The sequence below is a fragment of the Lissotriton helveticus genome, chromosome 10, assembly GCF_964261635.1.
Source record: "Lissotriton helveticus chromosome 10, aLisHel1.1, whole genome shotgun sequence".
NCBI classification, from domain to species: Eukaryota; Metazoa; Chordata; class Amphibia; order Caudata; family Salamandridae; genus Lissotriton; species Lissotriton helveticus.
This window is the reverse complement of record NC_136071.1, coordinates 7,408,423-7,420,445: the sequence shown is the minus strand read 5'-3', so window position 1 is coordinate 7,420,445 and position 12,023 is coordinate 7,408,423. Positions and strand designations below refer to the sequence as shown.

Genomic DNA, 12,023 nt, shown 5'->3' with positions numbered 1-12,023 from the left:
TTCTGAAACTTCTGGAAGGTGCACAGCTGCAGGACGAACCGCTTCTGGGTGATTGTCGAGACTGGAGCAGGTAGGCAGGGTTTGGCGCAAAAGTCCACACCTCGTCCTCTGTTCTCGCTATTGCTGGCTCTTCATTGTCCTTTTTTTGGAGTCAGTTGAATCCGAGTTCCTGGTGTCAGGGGGCCACCTAGATACTGAATTTAGGGGCGTAAAGGGGAGTGAAGGGTAGTAGCCAATGGGCTCCTGACCCTTGGGATCACTACACCTGCTAAACGACAACTTTTTGTGGGGAGTAGTACTAACTTCACCAAAATCAAGATGGTGGAATCCTTCCTTCGTGGAGCATATCCGGCAGCCAACCTTAGGGGTGTGACTGGCCTGGTGGTTCAACCTGCCTGCTTGCAAAGCTAATGTTCCCCCTTTCCTGGTGCCAGATGGGCCTTAGGGGAGGGATTGGCATTTCCCAAGTGTGTGGGAAGCCGGGGTTGTATATCAAAGGTGGCCGGGGCTTTGAAGCCCCAGGCCTTGATATGATAAATCACTAACCCCCCCTGCTGGAGGAGGTGTGAGCACCTTCCTCCAGAGCTTGCATTGTTTCTGGCCTAGGAGAGCGTGGGCTTTCACCTGCAGCAGGTCAGAAACATGTATGTGATGGTAGGCTGGACGATACCAGTCAGCCAGCACACTAAGAGGCCGGTAGGTTTTCATGGGGCACCTCTGGGTGTATGTTTTAATAAATCTACTACTCACATCCGTACAGCTCTATTAAGACAAGGTGTCTAATACCAAACACCATAGGTTTCAGTGAATCCATCATGTAGCTGGGGGATGGGTAATGACCATTACCCAGTACATATGCTTAACATGTCTTTCCCTGTTCACTTGTAGTATCTAATAATAGAACTAGACAGCACTGGGGCATATCTGCTCATGCAGATATGTCCCCACGTGATATAATGCACCCTGTCTTAGGGCTCTAAGCCTGCTGTAGGTCTTTGCTTGTTATGCAAAGTTTAAACTTGTACTCCCGAACCTCATAAAAGTATGTACTCTACACAAAAAGGGAGCCACCGTAGCTTTCTTGAGTAACCTTTTTATCGTTGATATTTCTAAAGCTGCTACTTGGTGATCACCCCACACCAGATTAGCGTGTAAACAAGCTATGGTTGGCCAGAGAGTATTAAGAACTTTGTGTTCGAGGCATGTGGGCTGCTGAATTCATATCTATAGCATAGATCGCCGCCTAGTGTTGGGTCCGGATGATTGCTCATTGTTGTCCTGGAAGAGTCTTCGAAGTATCACGAGATAGGTGGCTCCTCCCCTGGACTACAGTGCACATGGGCATCGACTCCATCCCCAGATTGTTTTTTTTCCGCCATTGGGTTCGGATGTGCTTTCGTTCTCTCAGTTCGGAATCGACCATATTCTCGAGGCCAAAAGGCCTTTTTGTCTCTGATCGTCGGTATTGTTTGCGTTCGGTGCCCGGTTCTGTTCGGACTCACCTTTGAGTTCAACATCCAGGGAGTCGCTTGACTCTTTGGAGCTCGAGGCCCAGTCGACGCAGCAAGACCCTCGACGACGCGACATGGAACGGAGCCCGTTTCTAGAAGTGTCCCGTGTGCGGATCGAAGTACCCACACATCGACGTCCACCCGGTGTGCAACAAGTGCCTATCGCCGCACCACGATGAAGCCAACTGTATGGCTTGTTCCAGGTTTCGTTCGAAGAAAACGATTCGGCTTCGGCGCGTGGCGCGCATGGAGGCCCGGCAGTCCGCCCCGGCAACGGTGGACATCTTCAACAGCGAGGAAGCAGACGAACACGACGTTCAGCTGCAGATTTCACCTCCAGCGGAAGAAGTCGACTACGACTATCAAGTGGATGTCGAAGGCCTACCCGTACAAGAAGTCGTCGACGAGGTAGGAGAAGACGATGAGGCCTATGGGGCCATGGAAGATAGCTCAGTGGACGAGCTATGCCCCGTTCGAACACTTACAAAGGCTCAGGTCGAGGGATCGCCAATCGGCCTTACCCAAGACCTTCTACCAAAATCCACGGCCCCGCCTCCCGACCCGGCTACGGACACTTCGACGGAGCCGCCATTACAGAAAACGAAACCGAAAGTGAAACCTTCGGTGTCCGCACTACCTAAAGTGGTTCAGGCGCATTCGAAACCGAAACCTTCTGCTCCACCGTCGACACCCTCGTCTTCAGAGGTGTCGGGACAGCCCAAGCCGAAGAAGCCTGTCGACCCGGCAAAGTCGGTGAAATCCGTCCAGCCGAAGCAGACTAAAGGCGTCGAGCAGAAGCCCAAGAAGGCCGTCCAGACTCCGTCAAGCAAGGGCGTCGAGCCGAAGTCCGGGTCGGGCGTCGAACCGGAGACAAGCAAGGGCGCGGAGCCGAGGGCCGCAAAGGGCGTCGTGCCGAAGACCGGCAAGGGCATCGAGCCAAAGGTTGGTGCCCCTAAAGCGGTTGCCCGGGACACCAACACGGTCAAGCCTCGGACCGACCAGCCCAAGTCATCGACGCTCGAGTCTTCCCACGTTGCTGGACCGAGGTCGTCTATCGTATAGGCGTTGCCGTCCGCTTCCTTCACAAAGCAGGTCTCGGACTCCCTCAAGCGTATCAGGGACAAGGCCTCGGCAGAAGACCCCAAAACGCCTTCCGCACCGAAGCAGTCGGTCCCCACCTCCAAGTCATCGACGCCACTCCTCTTCACATTGCCGCCGAAGGTGGCACCGAAGGCCTTCGCACCACGGGCGGCGCCCGAAGCAAAAACGCACAGTGCTGTGGGGTCGACGCCTACTCTCCCGGCTGGGGGCTTAACGCATCGACCACCATTACTGGAGGAACAGTCGGAACGTTTCATCGATGCCGACACTGGGAAGCTTACGCTTTACAAGCGGAAAATCACGGCGACGACGCCTTTGGAGTCGTATACCATTCCTTTGAAGCGCAAAAGGCCTGCTTCTGATTCACCGGTCTTGGTCGAACCACTGACTCCTCGGACTCAAAGAGCTGCCACGCCCTCGCCAACTTATTCCGATGCCGAGGATGCTGGGGATCAAGATGAGGAATACAGCTTCCCGGCCCACACAGATCCTGATGCACAACAGGATGCATGGGTGGACACAGGTGACCAGGGGGATCAGCAACCCGCCCTCGACCCTCAGATATACAATATCAAAACGTCTCCCACTGAGGATTCTGCGGCATTCAATGCCTTGATTGAAAGGGCGGCTAAGAACCACGACGATGAACTCCATGCTGACCCTGTGGAGGTGGAATTCCTCTTTGACACTTTTTCAACAGCTGAAAAGACTGTGTAAACCCTCCCAATGCTGAAAGGGGTCCTCAAACATGCTGCGGACATTTTCAAAGAGCCCACACGGGCAAGGGTGGTCAACCCTAGAATTGAAAAGAAATGCCGGCCGGCACCTGGCGATCCCACCTACATCAAGGGCGAGTTGCCATTGGACTCCCTGGTCGTTTCTAATGCCCGCAAGAGGGCGAATTCGCAAACCACTGGTGAAGCTCCTCCCCCGGACAAAGAGTCCAAAGTGCTGGAGGCATCGGGGAAGAGAGTAGCGGCTCAGGCGGCCAATATCTGGCGTATCTCTAACACGCAGGCGCTCTTGGCACGCTACGACAGGGCACACTACGACACACTAGAGACCCTGTTGCAACATCTCCCAGACCAATATAAGGAGGCTGCGGAGATGCTTATCCAGGAAGGGAAGCTCATCTCCAACGCTTCAATTAAGTGTGCACTGGACGTTGCGGATACTGCAGCCAGGGGAATTAACACCAGTGTGATGTTAAGACGACAAGCATGGCTCAGAATCTCTGGATTTAAGCCTGAGATACAAACTACCATCCTCAACCAGCCAGTTAACCCTGACAGATTATTTGGTCCTGAGGTGGATACCACCCTGGAAAAAATAAAAAAGGATACCGAGACTGCGAAGTCCATGGGAGCTCTCCAATCCCAACAGTTTCGGGGGAGCACTTTTCGTCGCTCAGGCAATAGGGGTGTTTCCAGAGGCCAAATGTCCCAGCAAGCACAGTTCAATAAAGGTGGGGCGCAATCCTCTTACCCCAAACAAAATAGAGGAGGTTATCGGGGCAACAACGCCAAGGGCAGAGGCAGGGGCAACAACAACTCCCATTCCTCCAACAAACAGTGACGCCCTGTCACTGCCCCCCGACCATTCCACACCTGTCGGGGGGGGGGGGGGGGCTCCAGCAGTTCCTGCCAGTCTGGAAATCCATCACCACAGACAGGTGGGTCAGGAAACTTATCCAGTACGGTTATTGTTTGGAGCTCACATCCACTCCACCCAACATACCACCAAAACACCGTCCTATGTCCACAGAGCATTTGCACTTATTGCAGCAGGAGGTTCTCGTCATGCTGCAAAAGGGCGCTATAGAGCTCGTGCCAGTGGACGAGGAAGACACAGGGATGTACTCCCTGTACTTCTTGATCCCAAAGAAGGACGGGTCCCTCAGGCCTATTCTGGACCTCAGGCCCCTAAACCAGTACATTCTCTCAGAACACTTCCACATGCTAACGCTGCAGCAGGTTCTTCCGCTCCTCAATCAGGGAGACTTCCTCGCAACCTTGGACCTCAAGGATGCTTACTTCCACATTCCACTCCATCCATCACACAAAAAATACCTCAGATTCACCATTCAAAATCGGCATTATCAATTCAAGGTCCTTCCTTTCGGAGTGACCACGGCCCCCAGAGTGTTCACCAAATGTCTAGCGACAGTGGCGGCGCACCTCAGGAGACAACACATCCATGTCTACCCTTATCTGGACGACTGGCTGGTTCAGGCAAAGTCGGCCCAGCAGTGCGCCGCCGACATGTCCCACACCATTCACCTCCTTCACAGTCTGGAGTTCTCCCTGAACTATCCAAAGTCGCACCTTCAGCCAGCCCATGTGCGGCAATATCTCGGTGCAACAATCAATACTCTGGCAGCCACGGCTCAGCCAACTTCAGCGCGGATCAACAACATCCAGTCGCTAATCCAACAGTTCCAACCGCAACACTCGCTTCCTGCGAGATTGTTCATGCAGTTGATAGGCATGATGGCCTCCTGCATTTTCATAGTCCCGCACGCGAGGTTACATATGCGTCCGCTCCAGGAATGCTTAGCGCATCAGTGGAATCAGGCTCAGGGACAGTTGAAAGACCTAGTGTTGGTCACCGGTCGGGCATACAACTCTCTGCATTGGTGGAATCCACACAACCTTTGCAAGGGCCGACCGTTCCAGGAGCCTGTGCCACAGGTTACACTAACTACAGACGCATCTCTCCAGGGATGGGGAGCTCATGTACTCCACTACACAGTGCAGGGACTGTGGACAATACAGCAAAAGAAGATGCACATCAACTACCTAGACTGATGGCAATCTTCATGGCACTAAAAGCATTCAAAGTACATCTGTGCAACAAAGTCGTGTTGATCCGGACGGACAACATGACAGCCATGTACTACATCCAAAAGCAGGGAGGTACGCACTCTCCACAGTTGTCTCATCTGACTCAGAGCATGTGGAAGTGGGCCATTCAGAGGAACATCTTCCTCATGGCGGAACACCTCCCAGGCACGGACAATCAGATGGCGGATCTGCTCAGCAGGTACAGCCACCAGATGCACGAGTGGGAGATGCATCCATCAGTACTCCGCCCGTACTTCCAGAAGTGGGGTCATCCACAGATAGACATGTTCGCCACAAGGGAAAACGCAAAATGCCAAAGCTTTGCCGCCAGGTTCCCTCACCCACAGTCGCACGGCAATGCGATATGGATGAACTGGTCAGGCAGATTTACGTACGCTTTTCCCCCAGCACCTCTCATACCGCTGGTGGCAAGAAAGCTAAAGCAACACTCGATGACTCTCATCCTGGTTGCTCCAACGTGGGCACGCCAGCCATGCTACAACACGTTTCTAGAACTCTCCGTGGTACCGCATTAAAGGCTACACCTCACGCCCAAGCTTTTGACGCAGAGCCATGGCGACATTCAGCATCCAGATCCGCAACAGCTCAACCTGGCGATCTGGCTCCTGAAGTCTTAGAGTTTGGCTACCTTGACTTGCGTCCTGAATGCATGGATATCATACGGGAGGCAAGAAGGCCCACCACCAGAGCCTGCTATGCAGCAAAATGGAAGCGGTTTGTCATTTACTGTGCTACACACATCAACCCGCTAGATGCATCCACTCCCAACATCATCTGCTATTTGTTACATCTTTACAAATGCAATCTAGCATATGCTTCCATTCGGATACACTTATCTGCCATAGCGGCTTATCTCCAGAACAGGCAGCATCTCTCTGTTTTCAGGGTGCCTGCCATTAAGGCCTTCCTAGAAGGACTGAAGCGGGTCATCCCTCCCAGGACCCCGCCAGCTCCAGTATGGAACCTCAATGTGGTCCTCACCAGGTTGATGGGCCCACCTTTTGAGCCTCTACATTCATGTGAGAATCAGTTCTTGACATGGAAAGTAGCTTTTCTCATAGCCATTACGTCTCTGCGACGTGTTAGTGAGCTACAGGCGCTCACTGTACAAGAGCCATTCATTCAAATTCACTCCAACAGGGTGGTCCTGCGCACTAACCCTAAATTTCTTCCTAAAGTGGTTTCGCAGTTCCATGTCAATCAGACCATTGAACTGCCCGCATTCTTTCAAAACCCAGAGACAGTTGCCGAAAGAATGCTCCCAACTCTTGATGTCAAACGAGCCTTGATGTACTACATCGATAGGACCAAAGACTTTAGGAAAACACAACAACTCTTTGTTGCCTTCTCAGCCCAGCACAAAGGCAACCCCATTTCCAAAGCAGGTATAGCCAGGTGGATCGTTAAGTGCATTCAGATTTGCTATCACAAGGCTAAACGCACTTTACCGATCCCCCCCCCCCCGAGAGCCCACTCCACCCGAAAGTTGGGGGCCTCTATGGCTTTCCTGGGTAATATCCCTTTGGAAGATATTTGTAGAGCAGCCACATGGTCTACCCCACACACATTTACTAAACACTACTGTGTAGATGTGCACTCCAAGCAGCTGTAGGACAGGCTGTTCTTAAAACACTATTTCAGACTTCTGCAGCTGGCACAGGCGGCCGCCGTTAATGGAGGGACTGCTATGTATTCTATGCTATAGATATGAATTCAGCAGCCCACATGCCTCGAACCGAATATGCTACTTACCAGTATGCATCTGTTCTTGGCATGTAGGGCTGCTGACATTCATATCGCCCGCCCTCCTCCCCGGCGCCTGTCGCGGCTGCAGCCTTTTCTTGCATTCAATCTTAAGCATGGCCATCGCTTACACTGTTACACTCCATCTTCGCCACAATGGCTAAAAACAATCTGGGGATGGAGCCGATGCCCATGCGCACTGTAGTCCAGGGGAGGAGCCACCTATCTCGTGATACTTCGAAGACTCTTCCAGGACAACAATGTGCAATCATCCGGACCCAACACTAGGCGGCGATCTATGCTATAGATATGAATGTCAGCAGCCCTACATGCCAAGAACAGATGCATACTGGTAAGTAGCATATTTATTCACGTATCTCGATCATCTTCCCGTTTGCCAGCTCAAGGAGGAAACTGTTTTATAGTTGATGCAAAGCATGTTTGTTACAGCCACACATGCTATGAAGGAAAAATGCTACTTACCCTATAAACATCTGTTCATAGTGTGTAGAGCTGCTCCTACCCTCCTCCACGGACTTGGGCAGTGATAGCACATGTTTACACTGAATGGACGTATCTAACAATGCGCATAGCACCTACCTTCTGTTCTCTACACTTCACTTTCACCCGCTGAGTGAAAAACAATGTAGAGGTGGAGTCTGAGCCCAGGCACATTGTCGACTAAGGGAGGAGTCGCACAACATCCCGTGACTCTAAGCTTCTTCAAAGAAAAACGTGTAATGTCAAATCCCAACACTGGATGGCAGAGGTATGCAAACCTTTCCATGTGAGCCGACAGTACAACACGCTACGAAAAGATACATACACTGTAACATTTTCATTTTCTCATGGTTCTCGTACTTCAGTTTTGTTACTTAAACACCAGTCATCTGATGTGGGGGGGTTACGAGATGCCCTCTTCTTTGTATCTCTCCTTCAAAGGAAGAGGAATGTGTAGCGTGCCGGTTTAAACTTCCACTTATTTTTTACTGTGTCACGACACTTATTCTGTAATGTTACATTAATTACCTCTTCCCGCTGAGCGCTCTTCTCAGAACGTAAGGGTTTAATCTTGGAATGTAGCTCACTTGGCAGTAGGTGTTGCGGACATCCAGACGCTATTAACGCTTCATCCTTTTTTGCCTATCATAGCTCCTCATTTTTTCATGAAACACCACAATAAGAAACTTTACTGTTTCGGCAGTAAACAAGAAACATATAGTACACATGAAATCCATGCTTGTGAGTGAAAGAGAGGGTACTGAGGCAAATAATACTTCAAGGTTACATCAATAAGAAATTCTGTACTGTATACATGCATATTGCGTCATTTATCACTTTAATACACATAAATGCCACAAAAATACATGTTCGAGGCATGTTTTACTGTAGATACACATGCTTTGCATAAGTCAGCCATCTAGTGTTGGACTTGGATGATTACAAGTTGTTCAAGAAGTTTTCTTCGAGTCGCAAGGCTGTGTGGCTCCTCCTCGTGGTAATACTGCGCATGGCCATCAACGCCATCTTCAAATTGTTTTTTTCTACTGATGGGTTCGGATGTAATCTCTCATGCTCTGGTTCAAGACTCCTTTGGGCTCCCTTCTGTTCTCTAGTAGATCTCCACTCAAAGTTATTGTCTCGATCACCTAGTTTCTTTGCGTCCGATCGATCACCCTTCTGCACAGAGGGTCTTCAATTTGCTTCTTCGGCCCAAGAGCCACTCTTTCTCCACTCCCAAGTTCCTTCGGAGAATGACCTGCTAATGGAACAAACTCCATTCCACTTTTGGCCGAAGTGTTACCCTCAATTATCCTCATACCGACTAACACTCTGTTTTCAACCTATGCCTCTCGCCGAATCCTTGAGAGGAAAGCTATGAGTATTGCAGGTCTTCTAGATCAAAATAGAATCTTCGAGATTGACACCGAGAAATGCAGCGTAGGCAAGCGGACGATGTCCTGGACATCTTTGATCGACAACAGGAGAAAGTCGAGGAAGCTTTGTCAGCACAAGAGGAATCACTATCCATGATTCCGATTCAGTGTCCCAATCTCACCAGGACTCTGCCACCCTTCAGCTGGCATAGAAGCATTAGAAAGTGAGTACGTTTACCCCTGATCCAAAGTCCAAAACATTTTTCATATTAATCAATCCATTGATTTACCTGTTTTTTTCCTGCAATCAGATTCTGTTGCTGAAAGGGCCTTACACACGTTAAATGTCAAAAGGGCCTTAATGTATTATATCCACAGAACTAAATCTTTCAGGAAAACAAAGCCATTGTTTATTCCCTTCGCACCTCCTCGCATGGGAAAGGCAATTTCTAAATCGGGAATTTCAAGATGGATACTTAAATGCATCCAAACTTGCTCTACAGAAGCGAAGAGGCTTTTACCTGTTACACCAAAAGCCCACTCGACTAGGAAAATAGGAGCTTCTACAGCTTTTTTAGGGAATATTCCAATTGCTGATATTTCCAAAGGAGCCACATGGTCCACCCCATACACCTGCACAAAACAATACTGTGTGGATGTGTTTGCACGCTGACAAGCCTGTGTTGGGCAAGCACTACTAAAACTCGTTTTCAAGGAACTGCAACCCCCACAAGTTAACCACTGCTTTACCGTCAATGCAGAGCATGTCTTCCATAGCACACATGCCTCGCACGGGATATGTTACCCTGTAAGCATCTGTTCTTGGCATGTAGTGCTGTACATTCACATGCACCAACCCTCCTCACCCAAAAACCCTGTGTAGTTTCAGTTCATATACTTTATATACTGACATCATCCTACTGCATGGCCATCTCATTGCGTACAAATACACTATGATTACATTCTCACCTACCTACGGCAAAACAATCTGAAGATGGCGTCGATGACCACGTGCAGTATTACCAAGAGGAGTCACAGCCTCGTGACTTGAAGAAAGCACTAGATGGCGGACTTCTGCAAAGCATGTGAATCTACAGCACTAAATACCAAGAACAGACGCTTACAGGGTAAGTGACATAATCCTTGTGAGGCAAAGAAATATAGATTTGCTGCAGAGTCTTTAAAACCATGTTACTATATTGTAGGTGGTCTGATAAAACATCGTAAACTATCCACATTTTCCAAGTGCTGTTGTGGTCGCTGCCCGTCTGAATCAACTGGCCACAAATAAGCGGATTGTCTGTGGCATACGATGGAAATGTGGGCAGGGCTTGTAAACCAAAATGAGGGGAGGTCAGGCTTTTGTCTCTGAGGTAAAATGAAGGCAATTACATTATTTTGAAGAGAAATACGATTTAGTCCCAAGAGGACTGAAAGGGGTGCTGGTTTGGTAGGAAAATTTTTTCTTGGAGGCAGTTCAGATTGAGAAGCAAGTGAAGGGCCTCTGGAGTCTTGGTTTTGAAGGCTGACCGACTATAGCTTGGATTATAAAGATGGCACCTATAGAGCACGTCTGCACACTGTACACATCTCGAAGAATTGTCATGCTGTCAGAAGGAGGTGTAAATGCTGCTCCCCTGACGGTGCAGATATGGAATCCTCCCTCTGGTAGCTTTTAGTCCTACCACGCTTGAAACCAGAGAGAGAATGTGTGTAGGAAAAATGTATATCATCTGCTGTGCAGAAATGTTTAACCTGCGTCTGACTTTCTCTCTCTCTCTCTCTCTCTCTCCGACAGTGGCGTATCCTGCAAATCAAGGCCAATATGCGCAGAATCTTGTGGCGTACCCACCGAATCCACTGCCGTACCCCCAAAACCAAGGGAACTTTCACATGCACCAAGGGGCTGGAGGCAGGGCGAACGAGGAGCAGCCAGACTTCTGCTGTCCTAAGTGCCAGTACAAGGCGCCCGACATGGACACGCTTCAGATTCATGTGATGGAATGCATACAGTGACCCTGTGCAGTGCATCTAATGACCGACCGTGTTGGGGATGTGTACTGGTTGGAGGCTTCAAGATTGCTCTGTTAAGGACTGGCAAGTAAACCATATGCTACTGCCATGTGGTCTGGACGGAACCAAGCGACATCTGCCCCCTTACCATGACTGCTACTTTAATCTTTAGAATACGCCAGGAATACTAGCTCTAGACATGCCTTCTCCAAATCAAATGTGATTTTTACTGATTTAGAGGGAGCCTTGTCTTGCTGAGTGCTTTCCAGGGGGGGGCACTTCCATGCAGGATCTGTGAAGGATGTTCAAGACCATGTGCTCTTTGTCCTCGCTTGGGGGGATTGCTTGCCTCTTTCTTGCACACACTCAACCTCCCTCTATCTCTCACACCTGCTCTGCTGATGCCACTGGCTCAGAAATCCAGATATGTCGAGGCACGGGTGATAATCACAGCGCTAACATTTGAGCACTTTTCTTGGTGTCTTCTTCGTGCCTGGAGAGCAATTTTCAGAAATGCAAAATTCTCCAAATGCTTATAAATGACTTTTCAACAATGGGGAACATGATTGTGCCTTTCCAAAGTTCATTGGAATCTTCCACTTCCTGTTACTTCCCTGTTGGCCAAGATAATAAATAAATGTAAATATATGCAAAGCGGAACTAAGTAATGTGGATCTTTGTTTTGAAAGATATATTTCAAGTAAATCAAGGTCACCATCATTTCCGTTTCGTGCCGTACAATGAATCAGTTAATGAAAAGTTATTTTACCCGTAACCCTGGTTTGCAGCATGATAGCTGCTATGAGTTCACATGCTGTGCCTACGCCTGGGAATGTTTGGGTGTTTAACAGCTTCCAAGATGTTCTTAAGGAATCTTGTGACATCAGTTCAAGGACAAACCTTGAGATAAGCTC

The 12,023-nt window shown here is 49.4% G+C and overlaps 1 protein-coding gene across 7 annotated transcripts in view; it reads left to right on the top strand.

Annotated features, from left to right (window-relative positions):
• Positions 1-11,766, top strand: part of IKBKG (inhibitor of nuclear factor kappa B kinase regulatory subunit gamma) — a 147,879-nt gene extending 136,113 nt beyond the window's left edge. For all 7 annotated transcript variants that reach the window (XM_078664530.1, XM_078664527.1, XM_078664531.1 and 4 more), the window contains one exon: positions 10,895-11,766. In XM_078664530.1, coding sequence (XP_078520656.1) covers positions 10,895-11,112 — 218 coding nt within the window. In that variant the 3' untranslated portion in view covers positions 11,113-11,766. The remainder of the gene's footprint in view (positions 1-10,894) is intronic.
• Positions 11,767-12,023: the final 257 nt, after the last annotated feature.